This window comes from Gekko japonicus, unplaced genomic scaffold (assembly GCF_001447785.1).
Source record: "Gekko japonicus isolate JY-2015 unplaced genomic scaffold, Gekko_japonicus_V1.1 scaffold110, whole genome shotgun sequence".
NCBI lineage: Eukaryota > Metazoa > Chordata > Lepidosauria > Squamata > Gekkonidae > Gekko > Gekko japonicus.
In genome coordinates this window covers 742,569-768,508 of record NW_015173675.1, presented here as the reverse complement: position 1 = coordinate 768,508, position 25,940 = coordinate 742,569, and the positions used below count along the sequence as shown (strand labels likewise).

Below are 25,940 nucleotides of genomic sequence, written 5' to 3'. Positions count from 1 at the left end.
TTTCTCAAGCATTCAGTGTTTTCAGCATTTTAAAGTTTAACTTCATATCCAAACATGCTGGCAGTGGAGGTATGTAATGGCAGCTATAGAACTTGGTGCTCTTATCAAAATGCCTTAGGGCAGGGGTGTTGAACTCATTTGTTATGAGGGCTGGATCTGACATAAATGAGATCTTGTTGGGCCAGGCCATGTGTGTCAAAAAATGTAATGCCAAGTAGCGGAGATATAAACACAAAGAGGTTTTTTTTACTTAAAATAAACACATGCTTAAAACATTAGCACTCTTGCAATATTTTGTTAATTTAACAGTGTCTGATAACTGACACCTCTTGCTCTGAATTATTGCATCAAAATGTCTGTGCTGTTGCAATCTTGAGTATGCTGTTCAGGTGTGTATCTGTAAGCTGTGACCTACAATGACGCAGCAGCAGCAGCACTGGAAGAAGAAACAGAAGACAGACAGTTCTACTGTGGGCCTGATAGAAGCCCTCCAGGGGCCTCCTCCGGCCTCCGGGCTGCATATTTGACACCCTTGTCTTATGGTGTAAGAATTGGTACAGTTCAGCCTGACAATGTGTCATCTAGACAAACATGACGCCTCAGATGCTGGCCACTTAGATACCCTGTCCATGAAGATACGACAGCCATAGGCTTAATATTTTCAGTATCTAGGGAGTGAAAAAGATTGCTCTAAACCTGGAGAATTTTTTCCAACTTTTTAGCTAATAATCATTCTTACATTCTCTTAAAAACAACGTTGCCTTCTGAACATACACATCACAGATGGCCATTATGGCAAACAGTGATTGACCTAGACTCCATAAATTTGTCTGGCCTCCTCAGTCCCTTCTAAACCAAAGGCCATCACCTGGTGCCACGGGTTCCTTAAGGTCATTATATGTTCTTTCGGCTGTTCTGAAAGTAGTGCCTATCAATTCCATTGGCTTACTGAAGTCTTGCATTATGAGAGAGAGAAAAGAAAAGGAAAAAAAGCCACCCAATCCACTTTCTCTGCGCTACGCATAATTTTATAAACTTCTATAATGTACTGGGTTCAAGATGCATAGTCGAGTGATTTCAGCGCATAATTTATTAGTAGGCAAAACTGAGACGAGGAAGCAGGACCCGGGGGTCTGCTTAGATGTTGGTCCAAGCCACACTCAACAAACACCCCCCACACCCGTGGTAGGTTTATTTACAGTCCACCAATAACCTTAGGTTCCTTTGCGGATCTGGGCTAACCTATTGGTCTGTTTTAGGATCCTACGAGTCTATTGTTTTGGGTCGTGAAGCTTCGCTAGTGCGCTTGACCATGTGCGCACCTAGACTTTAACCTTTCATGGTAAGGAAGGTGTTTCAGCCTACTGACAAATGTTGGTTATCCTCTCTGCACCTTTTCCAGCCTTATAGTATGGTTGTATGTGGGAGACCAGAATTATGAATATTGTTCCAAAAGCAGCTGCACTGTAGTTATATTAAGGCATTACAATACTGCCAGTAATATTTTCAATGCCCCTCTTAATAATTCCTAGAAAGAAATTTGTGTGTTTCATCACTGCTGTGTGCTGACCAAACACTTTCATTGAACTACCTACCATGTGACATTAGTTAAAAAAACAACCCTTTTGTCACTTTAGACTTCAGCCAAGTGTCTTATGCCATGCTGTTTTGCCCAGTTTGTAGAGATCCTTCTGAAGCTCTTTGCAGTCTTAACCCCCCCCCCCCGAGCCAGTTTGGTATAGTGGCTAAGAGCGGTGGACTCTAACCTGGAGAACTGGGTTTGATTCCCCACTCCTCCACATGCAGCCAGCTTGGGTGACCTTGGGTCACCCTAGGCACTTCACAGCAGTTCTCTCAGCCCCACATACCTCACAGGGTATCTGTTGTGGGGAGAGGAAAAGAAGGAGATTGTAAGCCGCTCTGAGACTCTCTGAGTGAAGGGCAGGATATAAATCCAATCTCCTCCTCCTCTTCCTCCTCCTCTGTGCAGGGTCATTCACAGTTGCTATCACACCCGAATCCAGGTAACGTAACGAAATTGCCACAGAATATAAACAACACTAGTCCTAAAATAGGCCCTTGGGGGACCCTGATGCTTTCTTCCCTCTACTGTGAGGACTATGCTTACTCCTGTCTCCAAGTGGGACCTGGGGATACCCTGGAATTACAGCTCATGTCCAAACCAGAGATCAGTCCCTCTGGAGAAAATGGATGCTTTGGAGGGTGGACTCTATGGCATTGTACCCCACTGAGGTTCCTGTCCTCCCCAGGCTCCACCCCCAAATATCCAGGAGTTTCCCAACCTGGGGCTCGCAACCCTGCCAGTGGTGGTGGTGGTGGGGAGACCTGCAAACCCCACATCCTGTCCTCTTCTTGTTGTTCTTTATCCAGCTCCTGATCCACAAGAGGTAGACCTGTTCCTCTTGAATGCAGCTGATTTTTCTTTAAGCCATTGGCAGTAGCTCTCACAATAACCTGAAACAATTCAATTGGGTGGTTACGTGTTGTATGAAGTACTATTTTCTTGTGGTTTGTTCTAGGCTTGGCTCAGCTGGTTGCTTTGAACAACCCTGAGTTCAAAATAAGATTGCTGGAATCAGCTTGTCCCTTGGCAAAAATTCATGGGCTCTTCAGCTTAACTGGCACAGGTAAAGTAACCAAGAGTCTTCTGAGAACTTGCCAAATCTCTCTGTGTGATATACACAGTACAAGAGAGAGAGAAAAGTTCAAAAGTGGGAAAACTGTTTTTCATATCTGACAGCAAGAGTGTTACACAACACAGTATCAGCAGAAAAACAAGCTAACATTGCAAATAGATTATTTCAACCAAATAGACATTTCTGCTTAATGCTGACAAGCTAAAATAGGATATTTGATCAACAAAAGCTACTCAACAGTTTAGTTGGTGTCTGCTGCTACTAAAACCTACAGGCATCAATGTAAGTGGAGATGAATGTGGGTTTTCAAGGGCGATGGCCTTTTAACCACATACAATGGAACAGGAATCATGAATGCGAGAGCTGTAATTTCTTTCGATTCCTGTATAACAAATTGAAAACAAACTAATAAATATTGAATTGTGCCACAGGCTAAATAATTGTGTTTTAGAATCATCAGGTTTCTGTCCTCTTCCCAGTGTGCTTTCAGACAAAAGGCAACTGCTGGTGCTTTGCATTTTACTTCAGTCTACATGAACAGTATGATGAGATTTCCCACCCACACTATGGGGAGTGCAACTCATGAGATAATTTGATTTAAAATTCTTAGAAATTGAGCTTCTGCATTACAAAAAAAGAGGTTAATTGTAATGTGTACTGTTGAAAAGGAAAACCTAAAAAATAATACAGCTCACTAACAGACAAATATAGACCAATGTTCCTTGTTATTTCCAAGCTGATTTGGCTGGGAAGCAGAGGGCTGTCCCTGCTAACACTACACTACACAGTTTCTGCATGAGGAGAAGGGGCATTGCCTGAGCAAGTTTTTATCATACTGACAACATGTAGTTGGCTTTGTTATTGAATATATGTTAGACAGGCACAGCAGACTATGCAGAATATTTCAGGTGTACATAAATCTGAGGTGTCTTATGCTCATCTATGGCTTGATGTCACAAGAAAGTAAATGTGTAACAAAAAATGTCTACATCTGCTATAGACTCTACTGTGCTGTATAGACAGCGCACAGAATAAACATATACGAGGCTGAATCATCGACCTCGACAGCAGAGAAATGGCTTCCCTAACATTTAAATACCCAAGGTCCTTACCAGATGTATGTTTGGAGGTCCATGTGTGGAGAGCTCAACATTCCCACCCCCCAACTTAATTTTCAGGTATACAGGAGTCTGATGTGGATCAGGACCACGTTGTGCGGAGAAAGGGGGTTTAAGCCTCCCCCCTGCGCCATTCTTTTGACCTGCAGTGGATATGGGGAGAAAGCCTTAAACTCCCCTTCTCTATGTGCCACATTCCCAATTTTTATTGTTCTCCCATGTGCCTGAAAATTAAGTTTTAAAAAATTGGTTAGGAGCGCCAAGCACAGAACTCCCGGTGTTGTCAGGTAAAGCTGTGACACCCTCTATTGGAGAAGCTGAGGGTTGAACATGTGACCTGATAGCAAAACTTGTGCTCCACTGTTTTGCCACAACCCTCTTCATCCCTTGTTTGCTAGTATCTGGAGAAGAGCATGGCTGTGAACCATCTTATGGACCTTAGGAATGCATGTGTTTTGAACAAACGTTCTATAGATATTGGGAGCTTGTCTACTAGGCACTTCAGGATTCTGCTAAAATTCAGCACCTTTAATTAGGCTTGCCAATTCTGGGTTAGGAAATTCCTGGAGATTTTTGGGGAAGGCAACTGGGGTGGGAGGAGTTTGGGGAGGGGAGGGACCCCAGTGGAGTGTTATATGCCCTGGAGTCCAGCCTCCAAAAGCAGCCATTTTCTCCAGGCAGGGACAATCATGTTTGTAATGCTTCTCCATGTAAAAATTCCTTGCAAATTAAAAAAGAAAATAGTGCATCAGGAAGAATTTATTTTATTTATATTTTCATTTTATATATTTTTAATTTTTTCTTATAAATTATTCACCATTATATTAATTATCACATAAACAGTATCACATAGAAAGAATCATATATCCAAAAATTTGTTATCTTTTTATATAACAAAAGATCAGAGCCTTGCAGGACCACCAGCAATTCAGCAGGGGTGTGAAAACGGAGCTTTTTCGCCGGGCGTTTCAGTAGGAAAGACCCTATATTATATATAAATCTAGTTATATATATATAACTAGATAAGTCTATCAGCAAGGAGCAGGTCGGTGCCCTCAATCATAGGCCCGGCAGAACAACTCTGTTTTGCAGGCCCTGCGGAATTGTACCAAATCCCGTAGGGCCCTGATCTCTCCTGGGAGAGTGTTCTATGAGGCTGGGGCCAGCGCCAAAAAGGTTCTGTCTTCGTCCTCAGCATGCAGTACTAGTTCCCCCCTGGGGTGAATTCTTAATACAGGGGAATTGTCTCTCCTACATTCTGAAGTGGCACAGTCTGCTCTACCACCTCAGTCTGTTGTGTGTGTAGAGGCCATAGTCAGGTCTCACATTTGGGTCACAATACATACATTTTGTGTTCACTCAGGGCATTAATCTATCCCTGACAATGATCAATTTTAGCCCTCATATGAAATGTTTAAGATTATTGTACAGGATATTTAAAACCCTCCTCTTCCCCTTCAAAAACCTGCAATAAAGTGGACCACATTACAGGGTTGTTGTTCTTTTTTTAAAAAAAGGGTCAGGCAGGCTCACACATACAGGTATGTTGCCAACCTCCAGGTGGTGGCTCCCAGTATTCCAAGTGATCTCCAGACGATGGAGATCAGTTCACCTAGAGAAAATGGCCCCTTTGGAAGGTGGACTCTGGCATTATACCCCACTGAAGACCCTCCCCTCTCTAAATCCTGCCTCCCTCAGGCTGTCCCCCAAATGTTCAGGTATTTTCCAACCCAGAGCTGGAAACCCTACACACAGGTGAGCAACCCAGAGTATGGGAGAAACACTGACTGTACTGCAGGGCTGTCTCAACTTCGACGGGTGGCGGGGAATATTACAGGAAAATGTATTCCCCTTTTTCTAGCATACAAAGCATTGCCAAGGCGATTTTAAAATTTCTTTAAACACGCCAACCCATTTCCCTCCAAATGAAGACAAAAGTTTGAAAGTGTGTATTTCTGGGGGGTAGGTAGGTGCCAAATCACTGCAACGGCAAACTGCTGAATTTCTGCATCTTAGGAACAGCTGTGACTCTCATCACCATTCTAACAACACAGAGCCAAGGATTGAAAGGGGGGAAAGCGGGGAGGGAGAAGCGATCCCTCTCGCAGACAAAAGAACTCAAAAGCTCCAACCCTCTCCTCTAGAGCCACCTACAAACGACAAAAGACACCGTGCTTCTAACTGAGCCTGCGCGGAGAGTTGCTGCCTCCGCCCACGGCAACTGTCTTCTACGCAGGCGCAACGTCATTGTCACCGAGCAAGTAGGCGGGGGTCGGAACAAGAGCAGGCTGTGGTCTGAGTGGTATTCACTGACGTGTCCCGGATGTAAAAGATTCGCAGCAGTTCAGGTCATTTCCTTGATCCCCCAACTTGTCAGTCGAGGCGGGGGGGAGGGGACGTAGTGTTGCTTTCCCAAGGTTCCCTGTCAGCACGGGGTGGGGGGAGCGGGGGGGCGGTACGGTGGTAGGGTTTGTTCTCCTGGTTGTTCGGGCTGCTTTTATATTGCTGTATTGCAAATGGAGTACTGCTCTCTGTCCCTTTAATCGCTTTAAGTATTGGTAAAAAATGCTCCACTGAGTGTCAAAAACAGACGTTAATGCAATAGGCAGTATGGCTGTAGATAAGTATGGTGTAACGTCCCAAGGCACGGTCACCTGGGGTTAGTCCTTTTCACGTTAAACTGTAATTTTTTCAACTTTACTGTAAACCCCATGGGGCTGAGTTAAGCATAGCGCGAATTGTGCACTTGAAACATAGTTGTAAAAAACATATTTATATGCCTGAGATCTGTGTATTGTAGATACTGCAATACAGTATTATTAATAACTAGAAATAATGCCCGTTGTGGAAATAAATACAACGGGATCTAGAAAGAGGCTCTGGGAGAGTGCTCTGGCTTTGGGCAAACAGTGTCAGTTTCCTGTGGCGACCTCAGCAGGGTTTAATGACAGAGTCCACGGTTTTCTCCCAAGGGACTGATCTCTGCTACCTGAAGAGCATTTGTATGTTTGAGTTATCTGTAGCCCTCACCTGGAGAGTGGTAACCATTGTTACCCATTCTCCTCTCCCCTATGAGGTATGTTATGCAACTGAAAATTCCAACTGCCTTGCGGGGGGGGGGAGTTTGAGGTGTGGAATGGACTGAAGTCCAATCAGCTTCCATATGCAAAAGACCAGGTTGTCGCAGCAGTTGTGGTGTGGGCGGGACCCGGACTTTGCCTTCTGATTGGTGGCGATATATGCTGAGGAGCAGTGCCATCAGCCATACACTAAGGGAGTGCATTTTAGAATTAGAACTTTGGCACCCACTTTGGCACCCACTATTCAATTATATATTATAAGGAGAGATGTGCAGTATCTAGCTAATGTCGAGTTTCTTTTCTTGAGGGGGCTCCCATGTTGTTTTTATCTCTGTTTTGAATATTGCCCTGCTTTTCAGTCTCCCCTTCAGTGTTCTTTTTTAATAGATCTCTGTGCACTGGCCCATAGCAGGGGACTTTGCCTAGAACCACTATTCATTCAGATGCTGGTGGACATGTCTGCTTGCTAAGGAATGCATGCTATGAGTAGAATCTTCAGCACATTAAACTGTAGGGTAGGGTAACTCAAATTCAACTTTTTTTAAAGTCCATGTGCTCAGGTCCTGGGAATAATAAATGTCCCATTTTCACTAGTACGCTGGTCCATGTTTTTTTGTTTGACTTTATAGAAGTATGAATAACTGAACTAACTGATTTACAGTTTTCTATTATTATTTACTTAGGATATTTAGATCATGCCCCTTTACTTTTACAAAGCATCCAAGGAGCATAAGGATTCCGTGTCTGTAGGCAGATAGAGAACTGTATGTATCAATATTCCCATTGGAATGTTTCATTGTGGTTTAGAATTCTTTCTATCCAATCCCAAATATATTTGTTGATATCAATGGGAGTAATACATTCAGAGTGATTGTGGGAGGGAGGGACTTATGACCTTTTAAAGGCATAATCCTAGTATCCGTACATTATAATCCTAGTATCCAAAATAAAGGGACTAGTATTTATACATTTACCACAAGTGAATGTAGCCTAGAGCCTCTAGAGTGTATAACTGTGCCACATGTTTATGATAGAAATTCCATATACCATGATGTACTTCGTATATGTGGGCTTTTTATTCTGTTCATTCCAGTGTGGAAAGCAGTGACTGACCAATGTAAAGCTCTCATGTAGAGTAAAATGCCTACAATTATATTACAGTTCTAATCCCTTTATAAAAATGCCCCCTTGAACATTTCTGTTTTGCACATATGGGTTAGGTTGATAGAAATTGCAAAGGAGTAGAAAAATAACAATTGTCGAATGGAAATCTGTCACTGGTATTCTTCTGACATTTCTTGTAGGGGCTAGCCTCAGTAAGAGCTTTGTTCCCGTCCGGAGTGGGGGTAGCCTGTTAATTAAATATGATGGTTAACAAAGCCTTGTGTCGAGAGTGAGTGGTGGCCATGCCCAGGACCAGGCTGGGATCCACAGCCTGCACTACCCCTGCTTGCTATTTCTGCCCTCTCAAGGCCACCCCATTGGGGACTGGGCCGGACGGTGGGCTTTCTCTGTTTTAGGTTGCAGACATTGGAAGGAGGGGAGGTGCTACCTTGGCTGGTGAGCTGCACTTTTACTGTACATGTTATATGGCCTGTGTGATGGGAAACAGTTGGGTAGCTGTGTTTTTGATTAACCGTTTCCCCACATGCTCCAACTACCCCCACCTTCAGGCTTTTGTTGCTCATGAATGTAGTGTCACCTTGCTTAACATCTAGCAGATGGACTGCGTAGTATGTTCTTGTGCTGCTTTTTATAATGAAAATTTACGTTGCAGAGAAATGGAAGTACTAGGGATTTTTCTTCTTCCTTTATTAGGCTGTCTAAAAACGGATCCCCCTGATTTAAGGCAAAATGAATGCATCATCATTGCTGCTACAATTTCCTCCTTACCGTTTTTTAAAGACTATTAGGAAAAGTTCTTTGAATAGCTTTTGTTTGAGGTTCCTTCCAGGATCTGCTTTTCCATATGGCCAACAGGCTGATTTGCTACAGCCCCATTTTGTAAGGCGAATGATGGTATCTTCAAAGGGCTTGAAGACTGGCTGGTGTTGTCCAGCAACAGCAGAAAAGCAAATGCAGGAACTCTCTGCTAAGGAACAAAGAATTTTAGATAAACTGTACAATGGACTTGTCCGTGGCCAGAGGGCCTGCTTGGCCGAAGCCATTACTCTCGTAGAATCCACCCACAGCAGGAAAAAGGAGATTGCGCAGGTGCTCCTTCAGAAGGTACTATCCTACCACAGAGAACAAGAACAGTTAAATAAAGGAAAGCCACTAGCCTTTAGAGTGGGTCAGTCCTTTTTTGTTTGCACAATTGTTTCTATGATCTAATGCAATTTGATTCGCCACAGCTTTAACAAAATGTTTTTATTTAACTCCTGAAACTTACAAAGGAGTTGTAACCCATTATGATGGGTTGTTGTACCTCTCAGTAGAGTTGTATTTCTGTATTGCTATGTAGGAGCAGTTTCCCCCATGAAACCTGCCTACTCAAAAGAAAACCTTCCCTAGTATCTGGTTAATTTTAAGTGCCACTCAAATCCTTCCCATGAGCTCTTCTCTAAATATCCTCTGTGTGTTCTTTAATATGCTCATACAAAAATCCAGTAAATGATGTAATTAATTTGCATAAAACTTGTTTACATATAATATGATCTGGTAATGGGGAAGGGGGAAAAACAGAAGTCAAATTTGATCTGATTTAGGAAAAGTAATCCTTTTAGAGAAGATGGTTAAATGTGTGATTTGTTAGGCAACACAAGTCATGTGTACCTGCATGCATGCACTGGGGGAAAGAAAAAAAATGCATTTAAGAAAAGACTCAAGATTATGAATTTTGTAACTTTGGGAGAAAAGGGCAGTGGTTACACAACTAAGACAAGGGGACGGAAGAATATTGATAGCTATACATTAATTTGGTTTAGTTCAGAGCTTCTTTTTTCTCAGCTTTAAATTATGAAGACACTGTGTTCATGCAAGAGATGCTTACCTGGCAGTTTTGCATAGCATGCTGGTTGCATTGTACTGCAATTCTAATGGGATTACACATTGCCCTGGACTCACAGATGTTTCTATTGATACCTAGGATTATCCGGCCCCCCTGGTGCTGGGAAATCAACTTTTATTGAATGCTTTGGGAAAATGCTTACAGAAAGAGGGCACAAAGTATCTGTGCTGGCAGTGGACCCTTCCTCTAGTACAAGTGGTGGTGAGTATGTCTGTGAAAACATTAATCATCTCTTCTACTTGTTTAGGGAAATCAATGTAGTTATTTTGATTAAATTTATTTATGCATGGTATAGCCCAGTGATAGTCACTCAGTGGCTCAGGAGCCACATGTAGCTCTTCGACATGCCACCTGTGGTGCTTCAGGCCACAATTCCCTAATGTGGTATCTGCTCAGTGTTTCAGGAATGTGGGCAAGGCCCTCCACAGTGGGGCTTGTGGTTGGCATCTGGTTCCCACCTTGAAACGTGTACCGCTAGAGCAACAGGTAAGCTGCAGGTCAACTTGAGGTGCAGGCCTCATGCCAGTGATGGAAGTAAATGTGGCACTTTTGGTTGATGGCCATTGGGAATGCAGTTCTCTGCAAGCCACCGAGTGAGTCCCACTGGGATAGCCCATACCGAACACTTTGAGAGTGGTAACCAACACCAGCTATATTCACTGAAGTATCAAATACTAAATTTGCCAACTAATCTGCTTAAATTTTGCCTACCTGGCCCACCTCCAAATAGAAACAATTTCTAAATGGTGCTCACCTTTGGATTTTGGTGTGTTTCCAAAATATGGGGTTTCATAGTTATAGTATACTTAGGTATATGTGTCTGATTTCATGAACTTTTATGATCAGCTGAGATAGCTGCACTGTTTTCACTTCTGGGGGGATATGGAATTGCCAAGACTTTAACGGCATGTGCTTTCGTCCCATATGGGTAGCCACCTTGTCTTTACATAGTTAAAGCACTCTGGGTTTCCTAAATATTCTTGTTTGCAATGAAAATGCTTGAGATGCATGCAGTAAGTTTTGTTTACTATCTGGTTCTCCGTTTAGCTGAATAAGCCTGCATTGACTTGAATCTTGGGACAAAGTTTGCTATATATGTTGTAATATTATCTTTGTTCAATGTTTGAAGGATCTCTCTTGGGTGACAAAACTCGAATGACTGAGTTGTCAAGAGATATGAATGCTTACATCAGGCCGTCTCCAACCAGAGGAACGCTGGGTGGTGTGACACGGACCACAAATGAAGTCATTCTACTGTGTGAAGGAGGAGGCTATGACATTGTTCTTATAGAAACAGTAGGTCAGTGAAAGCCTTCCTTGGGTGTATGCTGACCACATTGTGGTCTCTTATGGCATAGCTGAGTAGCTCTGCATCATCCTCTGGCTTGCTGAGGCTTAGAAAAGAAAGAGATCCCGAGTCTCATGTGTGGCTGAGTCAGTGCTACCCTTTGCTCAAACGTTGCCAGAGAAAATATGTCATCCCTGTCTTTGAAAACAAATGAACAAACAAACAAAAAAACCCAAGATCCTTTAGGAGGTCATCTGAAAGGCCTCTGCTTAAGATCTTGAAGAGCTGCTGCTGGTTTTGAGTAGACAGTACTGACTTTGATGGACCAAGGGTCTGATTCATTACAATGCAGCTTCACATGTGTTCATGTAGGTAATGTAGTGCCCCTTAGACACAATACAATGCAACTAATTTTGTATTAGTGTTTCTGAAGGGAGGATGCAGGAAGAGAGGGTGTCTTGCCTGCTTTAGGTATAAGTTGTTTGCCACTTGGGTATTTTTCTTGGTGGCTCCATAACTGTTCAGCCCAAGCATACGGAAGGCTATAAAACTGGGCTATGTTAATGTGCAGTGACTTTCTTGGGTTCCTTGTTCTGGTGGAGCTTTTTGGATTCATCTTGTTTGCCTTTTTGTTTTTTACTCTGCATCAACATTTTCTTCAGTCATCCCCACACACTAAGCCCTTCTTACAGTAGCCTGTTCTTAAAAAAATATGGCCTTATGATGTTGCCAGTTTGGTGTAGTGGTTAAATGCGCAGACTCTAATCTGGGAGAATCGGGTTTGATTCCCCACTCCTCCATTTGCACCTGCTGGATGGCCTTGGGCAAGCCATAGTTCTGATAAGAGCTGTTCTTGAAAAAGAGCAGTTTCTGTCAGAGCTCTCTCAGCCCCACCTACCTCACAGGGAGTCTGTTGTGGGGAGTTTGTAAGCCACTCTGAGACTCCTTTGGGTAGTGAAGGGCGGGGTATAAATCCAATCTCCTCCTCCTCCTCCTTCTTCTTTCCAAAGTGAGTGATTAATTTCTGCTTTCCATTCTTAGGTGTGGGGCAATCAGAGTTTGCTGTTGCTGATATGGTTGATATGTTTGTGTTGCTGTTGCCACCAGCAGGAGGTGATGAATTGCAGGTATTGATTGTTTTTAGTTTTGCAAGAAGCAAATATGAGAATATCAGGTTTTCCTAAATATTCAGCTTTCTCCTCGCAACAAAATATGGTGTTAATTTTGACAGTATTTACTGTTTCCAAGAGGGTGGGTTGTACTGCTGTTTGTCTTGTTATGTCTTCCCTAAGCTACCATAATACAGTAGAATTTATTGCCCATTTTGACTTTTAACAATGACTTTTAACATAGATTTTTAGTATACAGTGTCCGCTACAGCATTTATTGCATTTGTGGCTCAGAGACACTGACTGCTATGTTGTTGAGCTATTTTTATCTGCATCTGCATCCAGGATTTGACTAAGTCCAAATTTGAAAAAGATGACCGTGGCTCTTCCTTAGTTTCAGAGGTTTGCCATGTTGGTCTGTAGTAGATCTGAGTCCAGTAGCCCCGCTTCGATGCACACCTTAATGCGGTGAGGGGGTTTGTGTGTGTCAGCGAAGCTAAGACCAATACCTAAGGGGTCTAAAGTTCTAGCAGAGTTACTCAAGGTGGAATATCACTTAAAGCTAAGATGCCAGACGAAGGCCACTTCTGCACTGTCACTTTCGTTTTTTCCTGTTGCTTTGCCCCCCCCCAACATGTGTTTTGCTCCCTCTGTGACTACTAGAGAAAGCAAAACACATTGAAGAAAAAACTCTGAAGCAATAGGAACAAACAAGTGACAAAAATGACAGTGCGGAAATGGCGTAAGATGCATCCACCCCCTTTGGGGATCAACAGCACAGATCAATAGAAGAGAATGGACAGTTCCAGTGGTGATGGGGGCAGAGGAATCCTCGAAGGGTAGCTACTGGGCAACAGAAGTAGCAGAAGGTGACACTGCTGGAGTACCTTTCATAGACAATGGCAGTGGATGCTAGAGCTAACTCTGGTTAGTACAGCACAGAAGAAGGCAATGGTAAACCACTTCTGAACAACTCTTATCTCAAAAACCCTATGATGAGACAATACAAAATGAAAAAAGATACAATGCTGGAAGATGGAACCTCCAGGTTGGATAGCTCTCAGTCAGCTACTAGGGAAGAGCTGAGCACAAAGTGACTCAACACATAGAGACAAAGAACTTTTATAATGACCATTGTAAAAAATAGAAAAGAACAACATAAAAGGAAGAACAGGATAACTGTTCCACAAGATCCAAGAAATCAAAGGGAAATTTAAATCATAGGTATGCTGAAAGATCAACATGGAAATATATTAACTGAACAGGACAAAATAAAGAAAAGATGAGAACAATACACTGAAGAACTGAACAAAAGAGATGAAAGGATGACAGATTCCTTTCAAGAAGCATCTTTTGAAGAAGAATCTACAGTTCTAGACAGTGACGTGACAGCTGCACTAAGAGCAATCGGAAGAAACAAGTCACCAAGATTAGATGGGATATCAATAGAATTATTCGAAGCTACAGAAACTGAGTCCATAAAAATCTTAACAAGATTGTGCTAACAAATATGGAAGACAAAACAATGGCCAACAGACTGGAAATGCTCAATTTATATCCCAATTCCAAAAAAAGGAGATGTCAAAGACTGCAGCAGTTGTCACACCATTGCATTAAATTCTCATTCAAGTAAAGTGATGCTCAAAATCTTACAACAAAGACTGTTACCATATATGGAGTGAGAAATGTCAGATGTTCAAGCTGGATTCAGAAAAGAAAAAGGCACTAGAGATCATATTGCAAATTAACACATATGAGATAATTTCAGAAGAAAATCAGCAAGTATTTCATGTACAGCAAAGCTTTTGACTGTGTGGATCATGAAAAGCTATGGTTGGCTTTAAAGGAAATGGGTGTGCCACAGCATTTTATTGTTTTGATGCACAATCTATACTCGTCCATAGGGGCCACTGTTAGGACAGAATAGGGGGAAACAGAATGGCTTCTAATTGGCAAAGGTGTTAGACCACAATTAATTTTATTGCCCTGTCTCTTCAATCTGTATGCAAAACACATCGCATCATAAGGAAAGGTGGATTAGATTTAGTTGAAGGTGAAGTGACGATTGGTGGAAAGAACATTAACAATTTGAGATATTGCAGATGACACAACATTCTTGGCAGAAAACCGTGAAGACTTGAAACGACTACGGAAACTGCCAAAGGAGGATTATAGGCTGAACATCAAGAAGACAAAAGTAATGACTACTGGGGAATTACACTTTTAAGGTTGGTGATGAGAAATTGAAGTTGTTCAGGATTTTCTGTTTCTTGGCTCCGTCATTGACCAAAAGGGAGAGGTCACCCAAGAGGTCAGATGGAAATTGAAACTGAGGAGGGCAGCCATGAAGGAGCTAGAAAAGATCCTTAAATGTAAGGATGTGTTGCTGGCAACCAAGGTCAAGTTAATTCATACCATATAGTATTCCCCATGACTAAGTATGGATGTGAAAGTTGGACAGTGGAGAAAGCTGGCAGGGAGAAAGTAGATTCCGTTAAAATGTGGTGTTGGAGGAGAATTTTAGAGATACCATGTACTGCCGAAAAGACAAAAAAGTGGATTCTAGATCAAATCAAGCCTGAACTCTCCCTAGAATCTAAAATGGCTTAACTGAGGTTATACTTTGGTCACATTATGAGAAAATAACACTGGAAAAGACATCAATGCTAGGAAACGTTGAAGACAGCGGGAACAAAGGAAGACCCAACATGAGAGGGATTGACTCAATAAAAGAAGCCACGGCCTCAGTTTGCAAGATCTGAGAATGGCAGCTAAGAATAGGACGTTTTGGAGAACATTAATTCATAGGGTCGCCATAAGTTGTAAGTGACTTTATGGCACTTAACACAGAGAGATTTCTAGTGTATAAGTTTTTAAAAGTCAAAGTTCCCTATGTGGGGAAACATTTGGTGCTTGAAAGCTCATACCCTGAAAATCTTGTTCGTCTCTTAAGGTGCTGCTGGACTCAAATCTGGCTCTTCCTTAAAAGCTGTTTGCTAAGATGCCTTCATCACGGGGCTCTTAATCTTGCAGCAGTCGGATAAGATGCCAGCTGTTCCTATGTATGCCTGAAGGTTTCATATAGGCCTTCTCAACACAGTGGTCCAAGGAACTAAGATTTCCTTTTAAAAGATAGTGAACTACACCTCAGCAACGATTTGGCAATGTAATTTCTAAGGTGAAGAAAAAAGGCAGCAAAAAGTCTTCCTGCCTGATTTCAGCATCGCTCTGGGTCTGCTTAAGGAGATAATTATTGATTACAATAATGTTCCTGAGGGTTCCACTTCTTTTTTCAGGGCATCAAACGGGGGATCATTGAGATGGCAGATCTCGTTGCCGTAACGAAAGCTGATGGAGATTTAATTGTGCCAGCGCGGAGAATTCAAGCAGAATACGTCAGTGCGCTGAAATTGCTCCGTAAGCGCTCTAAAGTTTGGAGCCCAAAGGTTGGTACATACAAAACAAACTTCTTCCCTCTTCCTTGCTGTTGGGGGAAAATATAAGATTTAGGTGAAAGGGTATTGATTTTAATACTTCAGAACCCACATGGTTCTCCAGGTCTCTTCTAATAGTGCTTTCCACATTATCATGTGATGGTGATATACATAATTCTTTAAGTGTATGCATTTGGAAAATCTTAAATTACCGGAATCTTAACTATAAGCCTCTTTAAAAGTTATAAGCTGGACATAAAGTTGACATGCACCAGTTTGAAAGCACAATTGTTAAAATCTAATTTTATTCATATATAGTATTTGTATACTGTCTTTCAATAAAAGAAAACAAAAACCAGTAAATGTACTTGAACATTTTAAAATGGGATGAAAAAGTTTACTCACCTAAAATTCTCAAATCAAACAGACTGCAGTGGTGAGACCAAAGTAAAGAGCTCATCTGCTGGTCAGGCACATAGGTGCTGGCAGTCCTTTGAGTACCCTGGTCCCAGCCTGTTCAGGGCTCTGACGGTTATTAATGAACCAGCACTTTGTGTCTGAAAATGAATTAGTAGACAGTGTAGCCCTTTTAAAAACTGGGGAGAGAGATTCCCTGCAGCTTGCACTAGCCAGTATTCTTGCTGCTGTGTTCGGTATCTATTGAAGCTTCTAGCAGTTTTCAAAGGCAGCCCTACACAGAACACATTGCAGTAATCTGACTGGATGTGATCAATAGGCGGCCAGATTGTGCCTCTCAAGGTCTGTATCTGGCATGCCAACTGAAATTGAATAAAGATATACTGCAAGCCATGGTGGAGACCTGAACCTTCATTAGTAGGTACCAGTCTAATAGCATCCCCAAGCAGAAAACCTGCTCTTCTAGGGCGAGTGCTACACCATCCACTCCTCAGTCTTTTTGTTGACAACCAGTAGTACTTAGGGGTTGTTTGGGTTGAACTTTAGTTTGTTGGTCTTCATTCATTCCATTTCACAGTCCCAGACTCTTGTAACAGCTGAATCCTGACTTAATTAAAGTTTCCAAGCCATCTTTAAACACAGCCCCACATAATTTTTTAAAAATGGCTCCAGTATATGGGGAGGGTGGACCGATAAGGCATGCCCTTTATTGGGGAGCCTTTCCCAGATACTTAGCATTTGTGGTGTCAGAGTCTCTATAGTCACATGAAGCTGCCTTAGGCTGAGTCAGAACATGGGTCTGTCACGGTCAGTATTGTCTCCTCTGACTGGCAGTGGCTCTCCAGTATCTTAAGAAGACGTCTTTTCACATCACCTAGTACTCGATCCTTTTAGCTGGAGATGCCAGGGACCGAACCTAGGACACTCAGCATGAAAAGTGTATGCTGTATCACTGAACCACAGCCCCTCCCCAAAAGTATCTCTAGTATCTTTGAATATCTCAGCTTAATAGCTGAGCTATCTATGGTTTCTTCAGAGATGCTTATGGTCAAATCATTTCAGCCTAATAGCTTAATTTTTGTCTTGTATCTCTTAAGAAGTCTGTTCTGAATCTAATAGGTCATGCGGATCTCTGCCAGGACTGGAGAAGGCATCTCCGACATGTGGGATAAGATGACAGAATTCCGAGACCTTATGCTTGCAGGTGGTGAACTGATCACCAAACGGCGGAGACAGCAAAAAGTGTGGATGTGGAATGTAATCCAAGAAAATATGCTGGACCATTTCCGGAGTCACTCGGCAGTGAGAGATCAGATTCCGCTTCTGGAGGAGAAGGTCGTCAGCGGGCTCCTGTCCCCAGGGCTGGCTGCAGACCTATTGCTGAAAGCTTTTCAAGGGAGAGCCTAACACTGACATCAAATATATAAATATATTTTGTTGTTGTTTGGCATCTTGTTTTATACTTCAGTAAACTTACACTTTGCCTGATAAAGTGATCTGAAAATGTGGCTTAAGTACACAGGAATTATTTACATCGCACAATACAGGGCTTTATGGAGCTGTTCCATTTCTGGTTGGAATTTGTTGCTAATGTGCAGGGGGGATACCAGAGACAATAGGGTCAGACATGCATTGCAGTATGTAAATTTTTGCCCTAGACTGACAACTGGCACTATGCAGTTTTTTCTGTTAGAACCCTCCAGCTGTTTGTACAATTATAATTTACTATTAATGTGGTAGAGTAAATTGCACATTGGTTTTTCTAGACAATAGAAGCAAAATTATTTTGTGGTAGCAGAGTTATTGTACCACTGCTTCAAAACAGTAGCAGTCCCTGATCCTGTGGATGTTGTTTTAAATGAGCCCTAGCTCATGTCCCAAGCTATTAAGCTGTGAGTTGGAGCTACCAGAAAAGTTCACAGAAGGTGTTAGTGGGGAGGATCTTTACCCGCCTGCCCTTTCCTCAAGCAACCTGCCATTTTGTCCCACAATTTCTGTCTGAGGCCTAGGAGAGCCTCATAAACAAAATGTGCCACAGGGCAAAGGAGCCACAGCAGCGATGGGGATTCAAGCAAAATTCCCTCTCTTCTGCTGATTCAAGCTGCAGATGGAAGCAGGGGTAGGGATGATGTTACTTCATTCCCCATTATTATGTTCCCCATTATCCCTGCAGCCCACATGGCCTGTCAGTGGGTCGTTTTGCCTATGAAGATGCCTTGATCCTCAGAGAGGAGTTTTGGGGACCAGTAACAGAAGGCTGCTTGTGGAAGGGAGGAGTGAGGAAGGATGCACTGCAGCTCCTTCCATTACCTCTTCTGTTGGATCCAGACCCCTGTTTCGACTGTATGTGAATAGGCCTCACTTCGTTCCTTCTGCCACAGATTGTGTGGGCAGGCTCAGCTTGTGCTGGAGTATGAGTGTATACGCTACAGCGCCTCGGTTCGGACGAACCGAATGCACATCCCTAGTGGAGACTTGCTTCTGCATAGACAGGCACAGGATTGGTCCGTAACTGTTGGCTCTGATTCTTGCAACATCTGTAGTGTCCCTGACACAGAATTAATGCCAAATAGCTGTTCGGAAACTTCATAGGCAACATTGGAGAGAGTGACTCAGTTTAACGGCAAGAAGAAAAGATTTCAAAGATTAGGGACAGAAGACATCACAATGTGGATGCTTTAACAGGAGTACACATGAAGCTGCCTTATATTGAATCAGACCCTTGTTCCTTCAAAGTCAGTATTGTCTACTCAGACTGGCAGAAGCTCTCCAAGGACTTTCACATTGCCTACTGTCAGATCTTTTAACTGGAGATACCGGGGATTGAACCTGGGACCTTATACAGGCAAAGCAGATGCTCTGCCCAGAGTCTCTCCACATGTTCTGCTGGTTCAGAATACGACCCTTTCCCCCTTATAATGTCCCCTATTTTTCCGCTGCAAGGCTCACTTCATCACGTCAGACAGGTCAGTATTGCCCAACCAACGAACTCCTGCTAATGTGAATGTCTCTGTATCTTTTCAGTCTATTTTTCCTAGTTCTGTATTGTTGAGTGTGTGATTGTGTTTATTTGTATGCGTGCAAATCCCCCAGCAAAGAAACCATTTCTTTAAGATCTGGTCTCTGCATCTAATTTCTGGAATTACTGGAATAAGTGGGACTCCTGTATACAAAGGTTATTGTTCCCTATTTGCAAATTGCCTTTTAATATCATAATTCCCCAATCCATTATTAAGAAATAGAGCAATTTGGCTAACAGACTTTAAGTACCCCCATGCCCCTGACATCATATGCTATTGCTGCATTACATATAGTCCACTTGCAGCTAAGCAGAGCTTAACCCCCTTCTAAGCCCGTTGATTTAGGACTCTGCTTAGGAGTACAGCGCTGGCCACCCTGTAGACAAGCCTGCTCCCCTCAGATATGATTTTCTCCTTCAAATCAGGCTGCTTGAATGACCTGATGTTGTCTGGCTGTTACAATGTCAGTGATTTGCCTCATTAGGAAGTTTGTCTCCCCTGTATATCTAATCTGCACTGGTCCTTTGTAACTCCATTACTTCCTGTAATACAAGCTTGTGTAGCCTTTAATATGTCTCGCCCTTCTGCCTGTGGCTTCCTGATTTCTGTAGGACTGCCGTGTATATGCTCCTTTTTCCTTTCTAATTGCCCGGGAAGTCAGTCTTGTTTGGCGCAGTTATCCCGATTTGGCATGGCTCTTTTTCTAGTTCTGCACTAAAATAAGCAAGCAACTTTATTTATTTTTTTAAATCAACCTTGATCTTAATTTTTTTGGGTCTTGCTGTTTTGCAAATGAGTTATAAGGGTGCTTATTTTTTTCTCTGTTTTTTTTTTTAAACTAAAAAGTAGTGCAGCAGAACATTTCTATGAAAATATAACCCAGTAGATATATATATACTCCCACCCTTCTGTCACAAACTGGGGCAGTAGACATGGTTCTTCTCTACCTCATATGATGATTTCCTTGTTTCAACTGGTTTGTTCTGCACCTTTTTGGTTGCCCATATGCCCTAACTGGCACCTATTCCTGACATTGGGGTTTCTCTTTAGGGCCGTACAGACACTGCTACAATACAAATGGATATCAAAGTTCCTTAAAATAAAACTTAAATTAGAGGATCTTATTTGGTTCCATTTACTGCCTGTGCACAGTGAAGTCAAGCCCTTTCTTTAGGTACTAAACAAACGGACCCTAACTTAGCAGTTCAGGTTTGCTGCTGTTCTCCACATGTGCCGTTTACTATGGAACACTTTTCATGTCGCTGATGATCATCTGTTCACCCACATGACTTTCCTAATGACATCCTTAAACGTTTTTGAGTTCTGAGGTTTAAGACTAAAAGGCAAAGGTGGTCTGCCTTTCCTGCCAACCTCTGAAAAGGCTAATTGCCCCACTAATGATCTTTAATTTCTCCATCCTGTTAATAATTAAGATTTATGAGGAATGGTCCAGTGTTCTCCCAATTTCTCAGGGCATATGCCTTTGGGATGTGAAGTGGAGATGTAGGCTGATGTGACTGGCTGACGATGCTGCCCTGAGCAGACACAGACTTCTCTTAAGTCCATTGACTGCAGTCTGGATTGCGCTGCCTGAGTAGGGAACGGGTGTGGTCATGGTGGTGATGACCCAAAACTAATTATCTAGAAGCCACAAGGGTGAGCGGCTCTGAATGAGCTGATTATCAGTGCATTTGAATACTGCACTCTTAAGTCAAAATTATATTTTGCCAGGCATATTTAAACCTGTACAAAAAAAGTGTTGAATCCAGAACATCTGTATGGATAAGAAAATATTTCATATTATAAAACATATTATAAAAATATGTTGGACATAAAAGAATGTTAAAACTTAGTTCCCCAAGAAAGGCAACAATAGAAAAGTACCAATAGGCCGCTGTAAATTCAGTTAGGATAAGGTGCTGGTAGTGAGGTGTTGACAAGCCATAGAAATATTGGCATCGGAACCTGATAAAATGGAAGTAAAATTAGTAGTATTAATTGTCAGCATGTAATTGGGAATACATACAAAGCATTTAAGAACGTATGAAGGTTACAGACTGGAGAAGCCGGGGGGGAAAACCCACTAGAGAGAGAGAGATGAGGCACTAGTTCCCACTAAAGGTAGGTTACACCTTTAACTCCTTTAACTCCTTTTTATTTTTGCCCTTTTGCCTTCCTTTTTGTGATGTTTAGAATGCTGCTGACTTTGTGACCTGTTGCTTAGCAACACTGATGCAGAGCAAGGCCTTTCCCTTTTCCTTCCTCTCTGCAGAAGTTCAGCAGACAAGTTGTTGACAACGGCAGCAGCAACCCAAAAGAAACAATCAGCAGGCTTATGTAAATTGTATCTTTATAGTTTGCGTCCTCATGATGGCCAAGTATCTGTTCTTGGCTCCTGGGGTGCATTTGCCCTTCAGCCCTCTTTCTCCTGAAGCCTCTGAAGAGATTAAAAGCTTTGCTGGGGAGGCCTAGAAACGGCACACGCAGACAGACAAGGGCTGTGCCTCAACTTATGGTGGAGCTTGTGGAAATAAGGGACTGGATGCCGCCACCTGTAGCCGTTTGGCCCCCTCCTCTCCCACCAGGGTACACAAGCCCTCATCCACCACAGTGAGCATTGTTTTAATGTAAGGTAGATCTCGGGAGAGTAAGTCTTCAAGCAAAAGTCTCTGGGAGATCCTGGGTAATGGGGGTGCCACGAAATTGGTTCTGACACCTCCTCCTCCTCTGCTCTCAATGTGGAAACATGGGCCAGGTAATGAAATCCAAGAGGACAGGAGAGGGCTAGCCTGGAGCTCTGGTAGCCCTCTCTATCCAATCCTGCGTTGCTTTGAGTCTCCTGAATCTACTTACACCTTTCAGTGTTGGTCAGTGTCCAGTGGGTGCTACGTGGAAGAAATTAAATTATTTACTTCACTTATGCTCGACCTTCCTCCTTAATGAGGAATACAGATGGGCTTACATTGTTCCCCCTTCCTTTATTTTATCCTCATGATCTTGTGAGATAGGTTAGGCTGAGAGTGTGTGACTGGCCCAAGGTCACTGAGCAAGCCTCCATGGCAGAGTGGGGATTTCATAAACCCTTGACCGAAGAACGGTACACTCCTATCTGGGATGGTCGTCCTCTTCGACCGAGCATGCAGCTTCGGGAGGGACACACACAAGGAACGGGGAGGAAGGGAAGGCGGGGACACCCACCTAGCTAGCCAGATTAGCCAAATCAAGCCTGGTGATCAATGGGGTGACATGTCGCAGCCTGATTGCCCTCCCATCCCAGAGTGGGGATTTGAACCTGGGTCTCCCAGATCCTAGTCTGGCACTCCAGCTGCTAGGCCACACTGACTCTCATGTAAAGTGTGGGTTCAAAACTGAGTATGGCTGGTAGGTAGCAAAGACTGCAAAGTACATCACTTCACAAAATTATCTGCCATTTGTGTGACTGAGATGGACTAACTAGAATAAATTTGAGGAGGGGGATGTTTGTGATTTCAAGCTTGGGGGGAAAAAGAATAAAGAAGAGCATTTATATTAGTAAAGTACTAGGACATTAATTATCCTGAGTGGATTTTTTTGCTCACAAAGGAATGAAAGTGTTCAAAGTTCTCAGAATTTTCTCTTGATGAAGAGATCTGTTAGTTCATTAAATATGTTCTCCCTTTCTTGTTTCATGGGACTCTAATTTATCTCCAAATTCAAACCAACCCACCCCTTTGTATTGAGGAACTCTTAATTCCACTAGGATAGCATCAGCCTAGATCTTTCAGTCTCTTTCTTTTCCTTTAGTTTTCCCTTCTTTGTTTTTTTCTGACCAGCTATTGCCTATAGAGTTCTGTGTAACTTGGAAAGGCTGCATCCTACATGTTGAACATTACTTGGCTCAGCAATAGACATGGTTTTATTTTACTGTACGTTATGGGTTAATATGAAGTTATGCTTTAAAAGCATGCATTCTTTTTCACCAGTGAATATTGGCTATTAAAAGTATTATCTCACCATTGTTTCTGTATCTTGTGAAATTAGATTCTAATTAAAGCTTCTGTATGACGCATGTCCATTTCAGAAACAGGGAGAACGGCACTTTGACGGCACAATCGAAATGTTAGGAGTTTGGAGAGAGTGGTAATGCATGAATCAACTGGATACTGAGACATACCAACTTCCATGTTTTCAGATGCAAAACTCCTTGCAAAAGAAACAAGGGCCTTAATCTCTTGCAGTTCCCCCCCTTCGCTCAGTGAAAACGAACACTCAAGCATGCTGGAGGGGGCACAAGAATAGTTAATGATTGCCTAGGAAATGGCGAGGCAGTGCTTTGGCACATGATAAGAGAATGTATTGACGGTCAGGTACTTCATGATGGCGTAAGAATCTCAAAATGGATGAATGTTCCTTTTCCTATTTCTCTACCATTTCATTTCCTGACCAGGACTCTTAAAATTGCAAAAAGAATAATAAAATGGTTTGTGTAGATACCGGTATAAGTCTCAAGCTAAATTAAGTTTAAAAAAAAAATTAAAAGGGCAGCATTGTTATTTTCAACCCCAGTTTTTAGTCTCATCCTCTTCCTCTCCCCTTTATTAGGCACTAAGGTGGACAAAACTACATCATTTATACGCCACCTTTCTACCCAATGGGACCCAAAGCAGCCTATATAATTCTCTCCTCTGTTTATGGTAGGTTAGGCTGAAAGTGACTGGCCCACGGTCACCCAACAAACCTCTGACTTCTCTAGATCTCTAAGAAGTACAGAAATCAATTCTGTGGCTTAGTTTTCATATGCCAGAGAATGAGGTGATAGAATGGACTGGATTCCACTTTTGAATGTTCCTTTGCAGACAATCCATATTGTGCCCTCTCCACTGGGAAATATATAACAGTAAACAAAATGATTTAGAATTTGCTGACCCTTGGTGGTACCCTAAAATCCATAGTGTGTTCTGAAAATGTTAGGCATTAAGGAACTTGTTACTCATAATTGCTTGTTCTGCAAACCTGTTGTTATAAATTCAGGTGGATTGCAAAAATCTCTAAGTATTTAAAGAGTTACAATAATGCATATGATATAACTTCATGCAAGTATACAGTAGAGAAGATCTTTAGAAAATTGTGTGTATCTTACCTACTTAACGATAGAAATGCTTGAGGTGCATCTTACACTTATAATAAAAAAAATATTTAAAAACCTGACCAGTAGCGAGACAAGTATTTTTTAAAATAATTTTTTATTTTATTAAACAAGTCTCAAGAGCTCTTGGAAAAATTCTGGGTGGTCAGAACAAGGGCCTCCCTGCGCTTTGATATCCCTTCTGCTTAGTTAAGAATACAGCTAATTCCCCATGTGTGGGTTTGGGGTTGTTTTTTTGAATGCTGTCAGAGAGGAGAAAATGATCTCATTGTTTATCCCAGTTTGGGTCTATGATGAAAAACAGCTGCCAGTATTTGGTGAATGACTTGATCAGAAGGCAGAGGAGTCGCCCCTAAGAAGCCAAAGCGCAACTTCAACAGGCAGCCTTGGATTCTGCCACCCCCTTCTACAAGTCCTTGCATCAAAGTCTCTTCTGCATCTTGGCCTTGTCAAGTCCAGCAACTGAATGTGCAGGGAGACTGAGGCCTGATTCATATGGAACTAGTGTAGTATTGGAGCAGTTTCCTTATGCGGCTGGGCCTCATGCTGTTCTGGAAATGCTTGATTAATAGGATCATATGGAAAGTTCCCATAGTGGCCAGGCACATTCTGGGTGGCTGGTTGCACTGACATGGAAATTTCCCTTGATGTTTGCCTGTCACGTGTAAGAACATAAGAGAAGCTAATGTTGGATCAGGCCAATGGCCCATCCAGTCCAACACTGTCACACAGTGGCCAAAAATACCAGGTGCCATCAGGATATCTACCAGTGGGGCCAGGACACTAGAAGCCCTCCCACTGTAGCCTCCCCCCAAGCACCAAGAATACAGAGCATCACTTGCCCCAGACTGAGAGTTCCTACCGTGTTTCCCCCAAAATAAGACACCGTCTTATGTTTATTTTTTCTGAAGAAGACACACTAGGGCTTATACCACAAATGCATAGAAATCCTACTAGGGCTTATTTTTTGGGTAGGTCTTATTTTCGGGGAAACAGGGTATCTATACATTGTGGCTAATAATAATGATGGACCTCTGTTCCATATGTTTATCCAATTCCCTCTTGAAGCCGCCCATGCTTGTAGCTGCCACCACCTCCTGTGGCAGTGAATTCCATGTGTTAATCACTCTTTGGGTGAAGAAATACTTCCTTTTATCCATTCTAACCCAACTGCTCAGCAATTTCATTGAATGCCCATGAGTTCTTGTATTGTGAGAAAGGAAGAACAGTATTTCTTTCTCTACCTGCGCTATCCCATGCATAATCTTATAAACCTTGATTATGTCACCCCTCAGTCATCATTTCTCCAAGCTTAAGAGCCTCAAGTGCTTTAACCTTTCTTCATAGGGAAAGTGTTCCAACCCTTTTATCATTCTAGTTGCCATTTTCTGCACTTTTTCCAATGCTATACTATCCTTTTTGAGGTGTGGTGACCAGAATTGTACACAGTATTCCAAACGAAGTCACACCATCAGTTTATACAGGGGCATTATGATACTGGCTGATTTGTTTTCAATTCCCTTCCTAATAACCCCCACCATAGCATTGGCCTTTTTGGTGTAGTGGTTAAATGCACAGACTAATCTGGGAGAACCGGGTTTGATTCCCCACTCTTCCACTTGCACCTGGTTGGATGACCTTGGGCAAGCCATAGTTCTGATAAGAGCTGTTTTTGAAAAAGA

General features: G+C 42.4%; 1 protein-coding gene across 2 annotated transcripts; it reads left to right on the top strand.

Annotated features, from left to right (window-relative positions):
• The first annotated feature begins 6,080 nt into the window (after window positions 1-6,080).
• MMAA (methylmalonic aciduria (cobalamin deficiency) cblA type) lies at window positions 6,081-17,521 on the top strand. 2 transcript variants are annotated; one of them, XM_015422936.1, is made up of 7 exons: window positions 6,081-6,123; window positions 8,674-9,148; window positions 9,944-10,066; window positions 10,995-11,165; window positions 12,195-12,280; window positions 15,559-15,708; window positions 17,233-17,521. In XM_015422936.1, the coding sequence occupies exons 2-7, from the start codon at window positions 8,710-8,712 to the stop codon at window positions 17,518-17,520; spliced, it is 1,257 nt and encodes a 418-aa protein (XP_015278422.1). In that variant the 5' UTR covers window positions 6,081-6,123; window positions 8,674-8,709; the 3' UTR covers window position 17,521. The 2 variants fall into 2 exon arrangements, with proteins under 2 accessions (XP_015278422.1, XP_015278423.1); XM_015422937.1 differs by lacking the exon at window positions 6,081-6,123 and adding an exon at window positions 8,306-8,415.
• The last annotated feature ends 8,419 nt before the right edge of the window (window positions 17,522-25,940 follow it).